At 46.5% G+C, this 17,946-nt stretch overlaps 1 protein-coding gene across 5 annotated transcripts in view; it reads left to right on the forward strand.

Moving 5' to 3' along the window:
- Positions 1–17,946, forward strand: part of LOC142566825 (organic cation transporter protein-like) — a 465,662-nt gene that overhangs the window by 388,089 nt on the left and 59,627 nt on the right. For all 5 annotated transcript variants that reach the window (XM_075677710.1, XM_075677714.1, XM_075677713.1 and 2 more), the window contains one exon: positions 8,148–8,362. In XM_075677710.1, the coding sequence (XP_075533825.1) occupies positions 8,148–8,362 (215 nt within the window). The remainder of the gene's footprint in view (positions 1–8,147; positions 8,363–17,946) is intronic.

The raw sequence follows: 17,946 nt of genomic DNA on the forward strand, positions 1-17,946 counted from the left end.
TGACAAACACTGTCAAATGCCTTAGAGGCATCCGTAAAGAGGGCACATGCTACCCGGTTACGGTCTAGTGTCAAGTTTAACCCTTTGTGGTACAGTGGTACAAATATGTACCACTTTTTGGGCACGTTTCAAATGCCCGTAATGAAACAACTGTTCAAATTGGAGCCAATCTCACGAGTGCTGCCATCTACCAAGGCATTAAGAAAGCTTTAAGGGCGTTTTTATTGTATTCCGTCATGTGGCGCGAATAGTAACTTAGTTTTTGCAAATGTCTTCATTGCGGTTCAGTACGTGCTGCTGTGGCGTGGGAAAAACTCACTCAAAACGCTGCTTCAACATGCCTACTAAGTGCCTCCTTCTACCCGTTCACTAAATGGAACCTAGTGATTCATCTGCAACCATATACATACATTGAGGGCGCCCTAATTGTTCACCGTTTTGAATTGTCTGTGCTGGGCTCGCTTTTGGCTGGGGTTGTTACGCCTAAGTGGACGGCTATCGCACCGGTCAAATCGCACAGGCGGTGCATTTGCATTCTTTCTGAAAGCGGAGGTAATAGCAAAGTATTGTCGCCCGTAAAAGCAAGAAGGCGACGGCAAGCATATGGTAGGAGTTCCTGACGACATCAGACTTCTCAGCCGAGATCGTCACCCGTAGCGGTCGGCCTGTCGACAGAGGTGTAGGTGGGGCTCGACAACACAGCAGCAAGTTCGAACGAGCTTTCTGTGCAGCAAATGCCAAGTTCCGCTATGTGTCGAATGTTTTTAGCCATTCCAGAAGTGAACAGCAGCATTGACTTTGTAAATATCATTCCTGTTACAGATTGTCTCTTCATTTTAAACCGCCTGCGAACAGCGGTACAAATGTGTACCACATTTCATTTCTTCTAGCAAAGTCAGTGGTACATATATGTACCACTTTTCTTTCGAGAACTGCTGCACCATGTTTCCTGAAAAACGTGTCAAACATTTTCTTTTGCCCTGCTGAATGTTATTCTTCAGATTTTATGAACGAAATTTCAAGGAAAAAGTAGCACCTCACAAAGGGTTAAAAGGTCAGAGAAAGCTTCTAACAGTGTTTTGTACCCTTCCCCTGTACAAATCCATACTGATGTGATGATAATACACTATGCTTATCTAGAAACTGTGTTACCGTAAGAGCCACGTGTTTTTCTAATATTTTAGCTATACAGGGAATTATCGAAATAGGTCTGTAATTTTCAATACTATTGCGTGCACCTTGCTTATGAAGTGGGATTGCAATCATGGTTTTCATTTCAACTGGAATCACACCACCATCCAAAATAATTTAAAAGAGAGAGCAATACATGTTTAATTGCGTCAAAATTTCTCTGGAGTTCACTGACAGAGATTTTGTCGAAGCCAGACGATTTATTCGTCTTAAGGTTAAAGACAATGGACCTCAATTCATCAAGTGATAGTAAAGTAATACATGCGGAATCTAGCACGCTATCTGTTAAAGTACACACCGATGGTCACCGTGTCCTCGATCGCGAGACACATGAAAAAAAAAGATTAAATAAGTTTGCCACAGTTTCGTCATCTGCAGAAAAATAAGATGAAAGGCACTGATTTGGCGTTGACATGTTGCCGCCTCTAAGATTACTGATTAGGGACCATGTTTTCTTTATGTCAGATCGAGCTTCTTGAAATTTATTTCTAAAATAAACGCGCCTCGCAAGTCTGCACATTGCATTCACCTTGTTTCTGGCACATTTATATCTTAAGCGCGTGTCACTGCAGTTTGGCGACCACTTGGCCTTATACCCGTGTCACACGGGCAACTCGGATTTCCTTCAAGCTTCCTTCCCTTAAAGGACCGCAAGGGAGTTTCACCTCAAAGGAGTTAGCTCCGTGTCACACGGCCTATAAGCGAGCTTTTGAAAGCTGCCGCTGGGGGCCCATTAGGCGCTGCTCACCTCGTACGCAGTCATGGAAGAAGCACGTTATATATTGCTAAAAAGTTTTGGTTACTTGGCGGCCGGCTGCGTTCCTCTTAGGAAAGACGTGAATCACTCATTCCGCATGCGCGAGACGTGCGATCACGTTGACCAAAACAACAAAAAATGGCGCAGTCAGGGCAAACGCAGCAGCCATTCCGAGAACGCCCGGTTAGATTGTCGAATGTAGCTGCTCAACTCAAATATCTTTGTCAGTGCTCAAATACTATATTATATGCAATAAAAACAGTTATAATTGCTGGCAACAGTGAAATTAATAAAAGTGAGGGTGATTTCTTGACTCCAAATTCAAGCACGCTGGGAACAAGAGTACCCCCTTCAGTCTGCAAGGGAGATCTTCTATCTCCTTTCGCTAGGAGTTTCCTTAAACTTCCTTTGATAAAGAACTGCCGTGTGACACAGCGCGCATCTCCCTCGAGAAAAAGACGTCCTTGGTTGAAGGGCGTTAAAAGGACTTTAGCCGCGTCCGTGTGACAGGGGTATTAGTCCACAACGTCTTTTTCTTTTATAGCAGATAAAGATTTCGCAGGCCATCCATTTGTGGCTAAGGTTACGTTGCCTGATTTTGACAACGCGTATTTCCGCCTGCCTAAAAGAATCAAACGCAGCTACAAATTCGCGGTACATGTTTTCCGCTGACACAGTACACAAAAAAAATGTCCCAATCATTTTTCTGGACCAGTTTACAGAAAAGCCTTGGATCAATTATACAAATTTGTTTGACAGAGTTAATAGCCTTTGATAACAACGGATTCACAGTCTGTTTTAGTGAACAGCAGAAGAAGTAGAGGTCAGAAATATTAACCTGTGCAATGGTAGATTTTACTTCCAGATAATGGGCTCGAACATTTACATGATCAGTGCAGGATGAAAAAAGGCGTTGAGATAGGAATTCCTCGCGAGTTGCTGCATGGATTGTCGTTTCAATTCCCCATTTAGATCGTGCATCTAGATAATTAGTAACTATTCCTACTGTTGGACGTAACTCATCTATATTAATGTCACCTGTGAGACAAATACATTCATCGGTTCCTAGACGAGATAACGCAGACTCTAACTCAGCCAAAAAAAGACGCCTGTTACCACATGGGGGACGATAGACAGAAAGCAAGGCCAATGAAAATCGAGGATTAGATAAGCGGAGAGTAACAGTTTCCGCATGATCGAAAGGCAACTTTAGTTCGGAGACTGACCAAGTGTTCTTGAGAAGGCAGCCACACCTCCACCCTTCCGGACCGGACGAAATAAGGAGAATGACTGATAGCCCGGTAGCCCGAAAATAGAAAATAAACATGGAGAGATATTTATCTCGGTGAGTATGATGACATCAAAAAGCAATGGAACAGAATATAGAATGGCTACTAAATGGTGCCAGTGCTTACAAATGATTCTGATGTTTACGTGAGTAACATGGAAAGCATCGTTACCAGGATAACAAAAAAACCGAGAAACTTCTAAAAGGTCACTGCAAACCTCGAAATTACTACCCCTAACTAGGTAAGCCTTTCAATGTCCGATTTTCTATTAATTTGAACGAGTGGAGCGCCGTCTGCTTTCCTTGCAAACACCTTGCCATTTCTTGTCCAGACGTACTTTGCATTTCCTTTGCTTTAGTGCGAGCTAGCCAGAACAGTTCACGATTAACCAGTGTAGGGTTGCCATTGAAAAACAACCGTGCAAAATCATTCTGAACTAATCCTGGCAGGTTTTTACGTGATCGGAACCATTGTTCCTTCGCTTCAACGAAGCACACCTAGACAAGAATGGCTGGTGCAGTATTGTCCCTATTGGGTAGACGGTGGAAAGCAGTGGCTTGAGTTGCTGCAAAGTTAGGTATCTCAAGCTTTTCTGCAAGATCACTGAGGAAGGATTTTAAGTTCTCCTTTGGCTTGCTGGGAAACGCATGGATCTCGAAATTCTTTCGCCTAGTATACTGCTAGATTTCATTCATTGGCTCACTTATTTTGTCAATCAGGTCCGACTGGAACTCGACGGTAGAAGATAGCGAGTCAACCTTGGAACGTAATTTCGCCACCTCAGCCTGATTTTTGCTGACTGTCGTATTTTGTGGAAAAATTCTATTGAAGGCTGCAATTCCTTTATCGCGTTTTCGATCGTTCCAACCGAGTCCTTAAATTTAAGAAGTTTCTCTACTTTCGTGGCGTGTATTTCTACGTTATATGCAAATCGGTCTAGTTTTTCATTTACAGCAATAAATTGCTGTGCAAACGATTCTTCTTTTGCTGTCTGTGTGAAGGCTCATTGTGTGTTTTTTTTCCGGTCGACATGTTTGACACAGCCAGGTTTCACATTTAACTGTACTCATTTTTGCGTAGCTGTTTTCAACTACTGTAGAGCATCATTTTCCAAGGTGGAAACCTTCTTGGCGAGCCGAACGAGTTAAAAATTTTGCATCCAAGGGTAACGGCTTAGAGAAAGCATTTCTGTGCAGTCAGCGGCAAAAAATTACAATGATAAGTAAGAGCAAAAGGCTCACCTGCCGAAAGGCATGAAACGATTAGCTCCTGGAACGTATTTGCCGCTGACTGCAAAGAAGCCGAGCGATGCTGTTCCTTAAGTAGGCATTCCCAAGCATCTAGGGTGCAGGCTAGGTGATATGCTGACGAGAGGGTGACAGCTTGCGGGCGAAAATTGCAGACGGAAACCCGCTGTCTGCGCAGACCCTGCGCAGGTCCAGGCTCACCGATGCTAGCTGCTGCCCTGCCCGTGTCTCAGTGAAGCGTCCGATGACCGCATGCAGCACCTGCCGAAAGGCATGAAATCATTAGCTCCGGGAACGTATTTGCCGCTGACTGCAAATACGTGACTGCAGATACCAGCAACCGAACCTCCACCGGTTTCTGCTTTTAGTTTTCCGGATATCGGCTTGCAGACCAGCCTCGGTCTTGGCCAGTGTAGGGTCGGCGTTGCGGGGACAGGTAATGGCCTGGTGACGGTGGACGGCATGACCGTCGAGGGCTCCATTGTGTGGCAGCAAGATAGTCGGCGATGTCACGTGGGCGTTCACCTTGCTGCGGGCGCGGTGCATTGATGGCGAACTCTCGTAGTCCCGTTTCGTGGTAAGGACATCGGCGGTATGTGTGGCCGGCTTCTCCGCAGGAATAGCAGAGCGGACGGTGGTTGGGGGCTCGCCAAACGTCAATCTTCCTTGGAATGCTGCGCGGGGCTATGGGTTGGCGCGCTGGCAGCGGCGGTGGTGCACGACGAAACTGCGTCGTTACAGCGCCCTGGCGCATGCGCCGAGGGGGAACGTGACGGCGGGCCACGGCGGCGTACATCATCGCTTCCGGCTGAGGCGATTGAGGTACTCCCAGTGGTTATTGTAGCTCCTCACGTACGAAGTCGGCAATCGAAGCCACTTGAGGCTGTGATGAAAGGAACAGAAGCTCCTCCCGTACGTCAACTCTGATAAGCTGGTGCTGATCGTCGGTGGCCAGTGATTGAACTCCGGCGTAGTTTGTAGAGTTAGTGCGGTGGTTGAGTTGCCAGTTCCGCATTTCGAGTGTCTTCTCGATGCTGGTGGCCTCGCGAAGAAATTCGTCGACTGTCTTCGGTGGGCTTGGTATGATTCCCGCGAAAGGTTCCTCCTTGACCCAACGCATGAGTAGGCGGACTTTCTTTTCCTCAGACATTTCCGAATCGGCGTGGCGGAATGGACAGCTCATCTCCTCCGTGAACATCAAGATAGCCTCATAAGTCAGCTGCACTCGGGTTTCTAGTAGAGCTTGGGCTCGTTCTCTGCGTATGACGCTTGTGAATATCTGCAGGAAGCCGCTTCGGAACAGATGCCACATCGTAAAGGCGGCTTCTCTTTTGTCGAACCACGTTCAGGCTGCGTCTTCCAATGCAGACAAGACATGTTGCAGTTTCTCGTCGCTGTTCCAGCTCTTAAACGTAGCGACCCTGTCATACGCTTCAAGCGAGCTTTCCGGGTCCACGAATGTTGAACCGCGGAACGTCGAAGGCTAGCTCCCTGGGCTGCGGCAGCACGATGGGGGACGCTGGGGCTGCCATTGAGTTTGACTTGACGACGATCTTCCTGGTCGTCTCAGGCAAATGTCCGTGCTCCGGGAGCAGTCCTTGCAGCCTGCGGCTACCTCGCTGGTTCTTGGCGACGTTAGTGTTGTCTTCCGCGATCAGGCTTGGGTCACGGCTTTGTGTAGGCGTCCGGTACATGAACGCAAAGCACCTTCACCAGTTGTCACGTGGTGGTGACGGTAAAAAACACAGTAGTAATACTGTGAAATACGAAACTAATTTTTATTGGGTGAACCTGTGCCCACAAAAGCAGGCTGCACTTAAAGCACAATGAAAGCAGCAAACACATTCGGCACCCGCCGTGGTTGCTCAGTGGCTATGGTGTTGGGCTGCTGAGCACGAGGTCGCGGGATCGAATCCCGGCCACGGCGGCCGCATTTCGATGGGGGCGAAATGCGAAAACACCCGTGTGCTTAGATTTAGGTGCACGTTAAAGAACCCCAGGTGGTCAAAATTTCCGGAGTCCTCGACTACGGCGTGCCTCATAATCAGAAAGTGGTTTTGGCACGTAAAACCCCAAATATTATTATTAAACACATTCGGCGATCGTCGAAATCTGATCTGCCCGTGAAGCGCGTTGGCTTTGATACACGAGCCATCGAACGCTCCAGAGTAATCGCTGGTGCACACGTGTCTTCTAGAAAGTTCTCCACCATTGGCGTCGCGCATACATGCAAACAGATTACACAAGGTTCGCTGACAACCGACGGCGGATAGAACAATCGACAACATTCCATAAACTTCCAATACATGCAGGCGCGTCCCACGCTGTGCGAAAACATTTGTTAGACAGTGAAAAGTTATCACCCGAAAACGATAAACAAGTCCAGGTATCAATATGATCTCGTTTAAGTGGGGTAAGGTTTACTTAGGCCACTCTGGGCGTCGCGTCAATGTGATGCTAAGAAAGCACCTAGCGGCATAAAATTCATCAGGAACTACACTTCTAGCCGCCCACTGTATCGAGTGCGGCTGTTTTCCTGTTTTCGAAGATACTCAGATTATCTTCAAAAGCACTAACCAGCTAACCCGTGAAATGGCGGAGGTCTTTCACATAAAGACGAGGTAACTGCGTCAGCCTACCCTCGGTCCTGCTGCATTATAAGGAATTCAAGTTTCTTGATAGCTGGACTTTCTTTAACATTTCACGTTGCCTTTCAGATGATTTAACCCGTGAACCTTGACATGCATGCGCAGCCGTCCTACTTCATTTCTTGCATGCTTATATTTGTTTCAACAAAATCTCTCAGTTGTGAGTAAGCGCCTCGTCCCGTCCACTCTCTTCGTTCTCGCCTTTGTGCGCTTTTACAGTTTCAAGATTTAAGCTAAACAAGTCCGCACGCAACTGTGGCGAGTGTAGTATAAGATAAGTCGCTGTATCCAGAGCCCGAGTGCCTAGCAGGTTCCGCATGCCATACTTAAAACCACGTGCTCTACTGTTGCGTTTCAATTCTGCACGATGGTAGATAGCCACGCTACTCATTCTATTTGCATGCACTCTCATTTCCTCCAAGTGGAAGTCAGGCACTGATATATCAGCCAATTTCACAGAACTTCGCTGGCGCCGTTTGCTGCGAACAGCTTTCAGCGTATGGCATGCTGAAATTCGCGCATCGCTAGCTCATATGTCGCACGATTGAAAGCATTGCCAAAATTACAAAATACGCGAGTTAGTCTCTTTAAAAATGAAATATGATAAAGGGAATTTCCATTTTGTTTGTCTAATTATCAGTCTAGCTATCGGCAGCAAGGAACACTGGCTGTCGCATGAGCGAAATTGCTGGCGTGTGAAAGACACTCCTAGAAAATCGCAATGTGACACGAGCGCATCAATCCGTTATTTAGCTCCGGTCGCAGCATGTGAAACGGCCTTGAAATCAGTCGGTTGCATCTTCTGCCGGCCATTATGCCCATTCCGTAGGCCTAGCTCCCCTCGGCCGGCGTCTTACCGACGCCGCTACACTGCGGTGAGATACCAAGAATTTCGTAAAACCCACTCCCTCAACACGCAATCTACATGGTTTAGAAGAGTCGGAATAGTTTAGATGAAACTGTTCACGCGAATAGTCGGTCGACATGAATGAACACGTCCTGCTGTTGGTCGCAGGTTCATGGGCTCGTTCGTATACTACAACCTGGTGCTCTCGTCGACCAGCGTACCTGGCAACCCATACATGAACTACGCTATCTCTTCGGCCGGCGAGATCCCGGCCGCCCTGCTGGGGCTGTGGGTGGCTCGGCGATGGAGTCGGCGCCGTTCTCAGGCGTTCTTCCTGCTGCTCGCAGCGCTCGCCCTGGCACCATTGCCCTTCTTACCTAAAGGTGACAATGGACGCTCGTTTCCTACATAATAAAGCGATGACGAGTTTTTTTTTTTTTGACAGTTCGCATGCTTTAAACCAACGCACTGATCCTGCAAAGCCTAGTGTCCGGGGTTGTGTTTTAGCAGCCTCTTTCCTAAAACTATTGTGCGCTTCAGAGATCGCGATGAAAGAAGCAGACCAAAGTGGGATGATAATGAATTTTATTGAAGAAGAAACTAAAATATTTCAATTTTTGTGGATATAAACCAAGAATTGCACAGGAGATGTAATGGATCAGTTGCAGCTTATCAATGCTATTCCCGTAATAAGGACGTTGCATGTTAACATAATGAAAGGGGTCCTGAACTTCAAGGCTGATATGGGATCTTTTACCAACCGGCTACAATAAATACTCTAATGCAGAAGCAATTGCTGATTGCGGAACAAGTACAATGAAAATCCACTAACGGAAGCGAATTTTTTTTTCATTTCCTATACACTCACATTCAGACTTTCAATCGTCCCAAATTCAAAGGAAGTGTCATAATAGCAAAAGCAAATCGTAAAAGGACCATAAGGAACAGGCATTCAGAATAGTTCAGAGCAACACTGTTATTGAAAAATGAAAAAGAAAAAAGATAGGGAAGGTAGCCAAAAACAGCGCTGATTGGTGACCCGGCACGTATTATTCGAAATAAAAAGAGGAAGTGAGACAAGTACCAAACAACCTAAACCGTATACAATATACAGCGGCAGCAAGCGTCGTTCATGGCCGCGCGATTGGCCGCTCGAGGCACGTTGCATGTATTCGCAGGCTGCTTTCACGCTCTGAAAAACACTTTTATGTAGCACGCATTGAGCAACGAAAAGCTTTATCGGGAGTTTTCCATGTTGCTCTACAATTTTCTCATCGACACTTTTCACCTAATTATAATCTTACTTAATTCATTACTTAATTACTAATAATTATCTTACTAGGCACAATGCAAAAAAATCTTCTGAGTATCCCAAGCGGAGGTAAACATTACCTTGGTTCTGTCCAGCTACGTCGCATTTGCATACTTTTTATCTTGATGCATGATATTTGGGGCACATTGTATATAACCATACTTGCGCGTAACAATGGAGACGCTTTGTTCTTGGTAAAAAACCGTGCCGCATAGGGCTCATAAAGAGGCCACAAAGTTCTTGTTTTGCATACGCAAAGCCAGCAACTCGCAACAAGCTATGGGAAGACGAGAGGACAAAAAAAAAAACCGAAAGCAGATGACAGCCATTCTCGTCTTATGATCGGCTGAAGGAGCCTATTCTAAACCCCAGACTATCAGTCCTGGGAGAAACGACGTCCCTCAGGTCTTTCAGTCGGTTCGTGCGGTGTTCTTTCTATCGTTTCCTCCTCTCATTCAAGGAACCCTTGATAGGCGTTTGTGAATTCAACGCAATCATTTTTTTCTAGCCGGCGACGCTCTTACGGTGCTCCACGCCTGCTGCGCAGTAGTCAGGTCTAAAACCTCTTAAACTTCGTAAAGTAGCGACACTCTCCTCCTCCGTCTTCACTCCTCCTCGCTTCTCCTCTGTTTTACGCTGCCTCCTCGACCGTGGCGCCGCCTACACTGCTCGAGCTTAGCAACGGCGCCAACATGAGCTCCTCACCATTCCGTAGACGCTTCTCGAGCAAAAATGGCGCTGATGCACGGCGCGAGAGACCACGTGGTGCTATTAGGCCAATAGCGGCACGGCGTCGGCCTCGGCCAGTGCGCGCGAGGAGGAGGCGGCATTCTTCAAAGCGTGGCACTACTTTAGGAAGTTTAAGAGCTTTAGTCTGGTCAGCATGACGGTATGAGAAATCCGGTAACAGTAGCCTGGCATCGTGAAATTAACAATGGGAAGCGTGCACCACGGTAAGCGCGGTCACTAAAACGCGTCATATCAGCAAGATCAGCATATGCGTCGCTCGAATTAAGTTGTTTTGTGTGCTCTGCACAGTTCGATCGCTTTATTCGGTGCGTTGGATGAAACAAGATTTCTTTATAAAAATTAGTGGTGTAAGTGCATATCGTGTGAATTATGTTGAATGACTGAATAAACTTCCCATCAAGGCCGTTATGCTTGCATCAAACGACTGACAACTCAAAAATTATTTAATTTTCGTGGTAACTTCCATACTTACGTTCAGCTACAGCGTACGTATCCACAAAATTTCTGGCTTCGAGTGCGCCTGAGTGACAGTTCCGGCTTCACATATATTAATTACCCGCAAGAAATATGGAAAAATACTTATCGAGAAAATGGTCAGACAAGGATACACAATCTCTCGAATGATATTCGCTTCATATTTAAAAGAAATATTCAAGATGTTCGACTAGGAAGAGTAAGGAGCGGCGACTAACGGCGAATATCTAAACAACCTTCAGCCTGTCGATGACATTGTCCTGTTCAGCAGCCTAGGGCACACATTGCAACACTTGATTGAAGACCTTAACCAGTGAAGTTTAAGAGTAGGTCGAAGATTAATATGCAGAAGACAAAGGTAATGTTGAATTATCTGTCAAGCGAACAGGAATTCATGAGCGGCAGTCAGCCTGTAGAATGTTTGCAGGAGTACGTTTATATAGATCATTTACTCATAGGGATCTTTGATCGTGTGAAGAATATTTACACAAGAATAAAAATGGATCTGAGCGCCAACGGCTGGCATAACCAAATCATGAGCAAGCCCAGATGACTCATCAGACCCAAATGAATCACTCACTTACCCAATGGCGCTCAGTCCCCAGCAGCTGCGAAGCACCTGACCAAGGCGACGGTCAGAGCTGTAACGCAGCAAAGGGTGCTAAGAATCTCTGGGTCCGGACAGACCGCCAATGGTAAATGACCCTTGCAACGTTTAACACCCGAACACTCTCGAGCGAGGCTAGCTTTGTAGGACTCTTTGAGGAACTCTCTGACATTGTTTGGTATGTCACCGGCCTTAGTGAAATTGGAAGAACTGGTGAGGCTTATACATTGCTGAATAACGGACATGTCCCCTGTTATAGAGGTCTGCTAGATAAGAAGCGATACGGCGTAGGATTACTAATCCATAGGGACATAACAGGCAACACTGACAAATTCTACAGCAATAATGAGAGGGCAGCTGTAGTCGTAATTAAACTTAATAGGAGTTATAGATATAACGGTAGTACAAGCATACGCTCGAACATCCCGTCACGATGATGATGAAGTAGATCAGTTTTATGAAGACGTTGAGTTAGCGATGAGAAAAGAGCGAACTCAGTATACTGTCGTAATGGGCGACTTCAATGCAAAAGTAGGGGAAAACCAGGCTGGGTGACAAGCAACTGGAAACTACCGCGTCAATTCTAGGAATGCTAGAGAAGAGGTGGTGGTAGAATTCGCAGAAAGGAATAAGCTTCCAATAATGAACACCTTTTCAGGGGGCGTAGCAACAGAACGTAGACCTGGAAAAGCCCTAATGGTGAAACAAGAAATTGACTTCATACTTTCTGCTGATCCCACCATAGTGCAGGATGTAGAAGTGATAGGTAGGATAAAGTGCAGTGATCATATGTTAGTGAGGGGTAGGATAAACCTCAATTTGAAGAGACAAAGAGCGCAATTGGTCAAGAATAAACAGGTCAACCTAGAGGCAGTAACGGTAAAAGCAGACAAATTCAGGCTGGTACTTGCAAACAAATATGCAGCCTTAGAAGAGAGAGATGATTAAAAATTAAATCATGGGATTTTACGTTCCAAAACCAGATTCTGAGGCACGCCGTAGTGGAGGACTCCGGAAATTTCGACCACCTGGGGTTCTTTAACGTGCACCTAAATCCAAGTACACGGGTGTTTTCGCATTTCGCCCCCATCGAAATGTGGCCGCCCTTACCGGGATTCGATCCCGCGACCTCGTGCTCAGCAGCCCAACACCATAGCCACTGAGCAACCACGGCGGGTAGAGAGATGATGATGACATAGAACTAATGAATGAAACCGTAACTAGGCTCGCTTCAGAGGCAGCAATTGAAGTGGGAGGCAGGGCACCAAGGCAACCAATAGGCAAGCTCTCCCAACTAACAAAATATCTAATAAGGAAACGACAAAGAATGAAAGTGTCCAACTCAAGAGGTAAGATAGAATTCGCGGAACTGTCAAAACTAATCAACAAAGCGAAAATAAGTGATATCCGAAACTATAACTTGAGAAAGACTGAAGAAGCCGTAAAAAATGAACGAAGCTTGAAATCAGTGAAAAAGAAGCTTGCAAAAAATTGCAAAATTGTAGGGCCATTAGCTTACTCCCAGTATTATATAAAATATTTGCCAAAATAATCTCCAATGGAATAAGGGCAACACTGGACATTAGTCAACCAAGGGAACAGGCTGGCTTCAGGAAGGAATACTCTACAATAGATCACATTCATGCGATTAATCAGGTTATCGAGAAATCCGCAGAGTACAATAAGCCTTTCTATATGGATTTATAGACTACGAAAAGGCATTTTATTGACTAGAGATACCGCCAGTCATAGAGGCATTACGTAATCAAGGAGTACAGAACGCTTACGTTGACGGTACAGAACAGTACCGTCAACAGAACAGTTGACGGTACATAACGGTACGTTGACGAGTACAGAACGAACGCTGACGGAACTATTATAAAAATTCATTTTTCACGGTATGACATTAGCGTCTTGCTCCATACCTCCCTTAAAACTTCTACGGCACGACATTGGGACAACCCCGAATATCGACAAGAGCGCCTCCATAGACTTGACGCTGGATTACAATTCCGGCTTCCACTTCGGTTGCGGAGAAGCCAGGAAACACTCATTGATCGATTACGGCTGGGTGTGGCATACACCCACCGATACCTTCACAAGATTGGACAAGCACGGGACCCTGAACGTAGCGTATGTCACACTCTCGAGACCATAGCTCACGTACTTTGCGTGTGCCCTCAATATGCGGCCGAACGAAGAACACTCAAATTTACAGTTGACAGTTTGGACTCCCGCCCCTTTTCAGAAGAAAAGCTTTAGGGCGCGTCGAGGAGTGTTCACTGAGCCCAACGTGCCATAAAATCACTTTTGAACTTTTTAAGTGAGACTGGTTTGGACGATCGCCTCTAGAAGCAGTGAGACGTGCAGTCAGTGCGAAATGTGTTTGCGCAATAATTTTTTGCGACAAGATTATTCTGACGTGTATTGCGTCTACAGTGCGCATCCGCATATTGGACAACGTGTATATAGTATCTCATTGTACTATAACATAATCACCCGCCACCTACCTTTCCCTGTATTTCTCGCTTCTTCTTTCCCCAGTGAGGAGTAGCAGGCTAGAGACACGCTCTCCAGGCCGACCTCGCCTCCTTTCTCTTCATTAAAATCTACTCATCCTCCTTATCCCGCGTCACACAAGCTCTTCATATAAAACCAATGAGGGTGAACGGACGCACACACAGCGAGGATGCGGTCTAACAATATTTCTATTTCTCTTCTGTCACTACTACTATAAGCTAGTTTCTTCATCCTGTCAAAGATTAGGCAACGCTGGCATTTTGAACAGTTGATGGTAAAGTGCCTGATGTGGGCGGCCCTGAGTGTGACCTGAGCAGCACATGTATCTCCAGGGATGCCATACCACCTAGCCCTCTTGTAACACAAGGATACACTGTCAGCATGAGTTATATGTTGCCCAAGTGGAGAAAAACAATTGCATGCGCTGAAGACGATAGGACAAACTTTGTGCTGCCATGGCTACGTAGTACTTTAAGTAAGGCGTAACAGTGAGGCTTAACACATAAGCAGCACAGACTATTTTTTTACAGTCATGCCATATGTTCACTTTTGCTTTTGCGCGCATAGCTACAATTTCCACTCCTTCCTGAATACATATGAGGTAAGCGTGTTTCTCTACTGTTTCGAAGCCTGCATTCCCTCTTGAATGTACGAGATACCAGCTGTACAGACGTCGTCTGGCTGCGGGAGACTAGAAAAGTCCTAATGGTGAAAAGCGAAATGAAATATATTTCATACTTTCTGCCAATCCCAACATAGTACAGAATGTAGAAGTCATCATAGGTTATCGAGGTGTAGGATCGATCCACCTCAATCTGAAGAGAGAAAGGGTAAAATTCGTCAACAAGAAACAGCCCAACCTAGACGCAGTAAGGGGAAAAGTAAACCGGTTCAGACTGGCACTTGTAAACAATTATGCAGCTTTAGAACAGATAGGTGAAGATTACTTAGAGGTAATGAATGAAATCGTGACTAGACTGGCTTCAGAAGCAGCAGTTGAAGTGGGAGGTAAGGTACAAAGGCAAGCAGTAGGCAAGCTCTTCCAAGTACAGAAGGATCTAATAAAGAAACGACAAAGAATGAAAGTGTCCAACTCAAGAGATGAGATAGAATTCTCGTAACTGTCAAAACTCATCAACAAGGAGAAAGTAAAAGATATTCGAAATTATAGCGTGAGAAAGACTGAGTAAGCAGTAAAAATGGACGGAGCATTAAATCAGTTACAATGAAAGTTGGCGTAGGACAAACCAAGATGTATGCACTGAAAGGTAAGCAGGGTAATATCATCAGCAATCTCAAACATATAGTAAAATCAGCGGAAGAATTCCGTACTTACCTGTACAGTACCCAGAGCATCTACGACACCTTCATTCGAAGTAGTAATGACCACTAGTGATGAAGTTAGAAGGGTCTTGCAAGGCTTAAAACGGGAAAAGGCGGCAGAGGAATAAGGAACAACTATCGATCTAATCAAAGTTAGAGGAGTCCTAATGCTTGAAAAACTGGCGGCCCTTTATACAAACTTTCTATCGACTTCAAAGGTCCCAGAGAACTAGAAGAATGCCAACATTATAGTAGTCCACAAAAAAGGGAGACGTTAGAGAATTGAAAAATTTTAGGCCCATTAGCTTACTTCCAGTATTATGCAAAATATTCACCAAGGTAATAACGAACAGAATCAGAGCAACACTGGACTTCAGTCAACCAAGGGAACAGGCTGGCTTCAGGACGGGATACTCTACAATCGATCACATCCACTTCATCAATCAGGTGCTCGAGAAATCCGCAGAGTGCCATTAGTCTCTGTGTATGGCTTTCATAGATTACTAAAATGCATTTGATTCAGAAGAGATAGCAGTAGTCATACAGGCATTACGTAATCAAGGAGTAAAGACCGCCTACGTAAATATCGTTACGCGAACGAAGGATTAAGACTAGAGACTATTAACAAAGTATACTTACAAAAGATAATGTAGCGCTGGCCAGTTCACCCAACAGCTCGAGAGCCAGAGAGCGTTCGTCGTCTTCGTCGAGGCGCCCGCGTGCAACGGCCACAGGAAACACGCAATATACAAGTGTCATTACCCCCGGCGGCAGAAGCACCGTCTCAGGACGTCTAAATATTGGTTATCACCGGAGAGTAATATGGCTTGAGGCGTGCGACATGCACAACGTTAGTGTAATTTGGGACATATGAGGCACTGGTACTGACTGGGGCGATTTCGTAGGTAACTGGAGTCACGGCCCGAAGTACTCGATATGGGCCTGTGTACCGAGAAAGGAGTTTTTCTGATAGGCCAACGTGACAAGTCGGGGACCACAGGAGTACCAGAGATCCAGGCGAAAAGTGGACGTCCCTGTGTTGGCGATCGTACAAGCGCCGTTGCATGTCTTCAGAGGTCAGGAGGCGAGCGCAGGCAATGTCGCGTGCTTGGACTGCCCTGGTGATGGCGTCAAGTGTATACTCGCTGGTCTCTGCTGCGGCGGATGCAAGGGGTGAGTCCAGCGACAATGTGGGTTCTCGGCTGAATAGCAGAAAGAACGGGGAATAACCGGCAGCGTTGTGACGCGAAGAATTATAAGCAAAAGTGAAATAGGGTAAGGCAAGGTCCCAATCAGTATGGTCGGACGAAACGTACTTTGGAAGTATGTCTGTTAGGATGCGATTCAGACGCTCAGTGAAACCATTGGTCTGTGGATGGTAATACGTAGTCAGCTTGTGCTTGGTGGAGCAGGACTGCAAGATGTCGGCGATGACTTGAGAGAGAAATGTCAGACTACGGTCTGTGAGCAGTTGGTGTGGAGCACCATACTGCAGAATTACCTCGCGTAAAAAATAGGCGACATCTGTGGCGCAGCTTGTTGGAAGCGCTCTGGTGATGGTGTAGCGCGTGGCGTAATCTGTAGCCACAGCGACCCCCTTGTTGTGAGACGTGGATAGAGGAAAAGGGCCAAGTAAGTCCAAGCCAACGCTAAAGAACGGCTCCGAAGGAATGTCGAGCGGTTGAAGGCACCCGGCAGAGAGCGTCAATGTTTCTCGGCGCTGGCATTTTTCACACGCCACCACGTGTTTCTGGACGGAGCGGGCAAGGGCGGGCCAGAAGAAGCGTCGGTGAATCCAATCGTAGGTATGGGAGACGCCAAGGTGACTTGACGTTGGTAAATCATGAAGTTATTGAAGAACAGCTGACCGGAGGTGCTTAGGAATGACAAGGAGTAGGGCAGGACCATCGGGGCGTACATTGTGGTGGTATAATACACCATCCCGGAGAACAAACAGGTGAAGGAACAAATCAGAAGGCGAAGATTCCAAGCCATCAATCATGCCGCGCAAAGTGGCATCACGGCGTTGTTCGTTGGCAACGTGTAGCAGATGAGAAGCTGAGAAAACGCAAGCGTCAGTATCGGGGTCAGGGTCGGCGGGTGTTTCATCCACTACATAGCGTGATAAGCAGTCTGCGCCTTCATGTAATCGGCCCGACTTGTACACTACTGGATAGGAATATTCTTGCAGCCGCAGAGCCCAGCGACCAAGCCGGACGGTAGGATCCTTGAGTGGGGAAAGCCAGCAGAGCGTGTGGTAGTGCGTGATTACAGAGAAGTGCGTGCCATACAAGTAAGGGCGGAAATTGGAAACCACCCAGACGAGAGCCAGGCATACACGATCTGTAATCGAATAGTTGCGCTCCGCTGCTGTGAGGAGGCGGCTAGCATACGCGATAACGCGATCTTGACCCTGTTGGCACTGGGCTAAGGCGGCTCCGATACCGTGACCACTTGCATCGGTACGCACCTCTGTAGAAGAGGACTGGACAAAGTGGGCTAGTATAGGTGGCGTGGTGAGAATGTTGGTGAGGTGGGCCAGCGCGGCTGTTTGAGCGGGGCTCCAGATAAAGGGCACGTCCTTCTTCAGAAGATCAGTAGAGGTCGGGCAATCACTGCGAATTCTTTAACGAAGCGTCCGAAGTAGGAGCAGAGTCCTACAAAACTTCGGGCGTGTTTGACAAACTGAGGTACAGGAAAAGACGTGGCAACATAAACATTAGCCGGGTCTGGTTGAATACCGGAAGCGTCGACGAGGCGGCCCAGCACTGTAATCTGCCGACGACCGAAGTGACACTTCCAGAAATTTAGTTGGAGCCCAGCCTCGCGGAAGACTTGAAGAACAGCTGATAAGCGCTCAAGGTGTGTCTCAAATGTAGACGAAAGTACGAGAACGTCGTCTAGGTAGCAGAGGCATGTTGACCATTTGAGCCCTTGAAGCAAAGAGTCAACCATACGTTCGAACATTGCTGGGGCGTTGC

This window comes from Dermacentor variabilis, unplaced genomic scaffold, assembly GCF_050947875.1.
Source record: "Dermacentor variabilis isolate Ectoservices unplaced genomic scaffold, ASM5094787v1 scaffold_13, whole genome shotgun sequence".
Lineage (NCBI taxonomy): Eukaryota > Metazoa > Arthropoda > Arachnida > Ixodida > Ixodidae > Dermacentor > Dermacentor variabilis.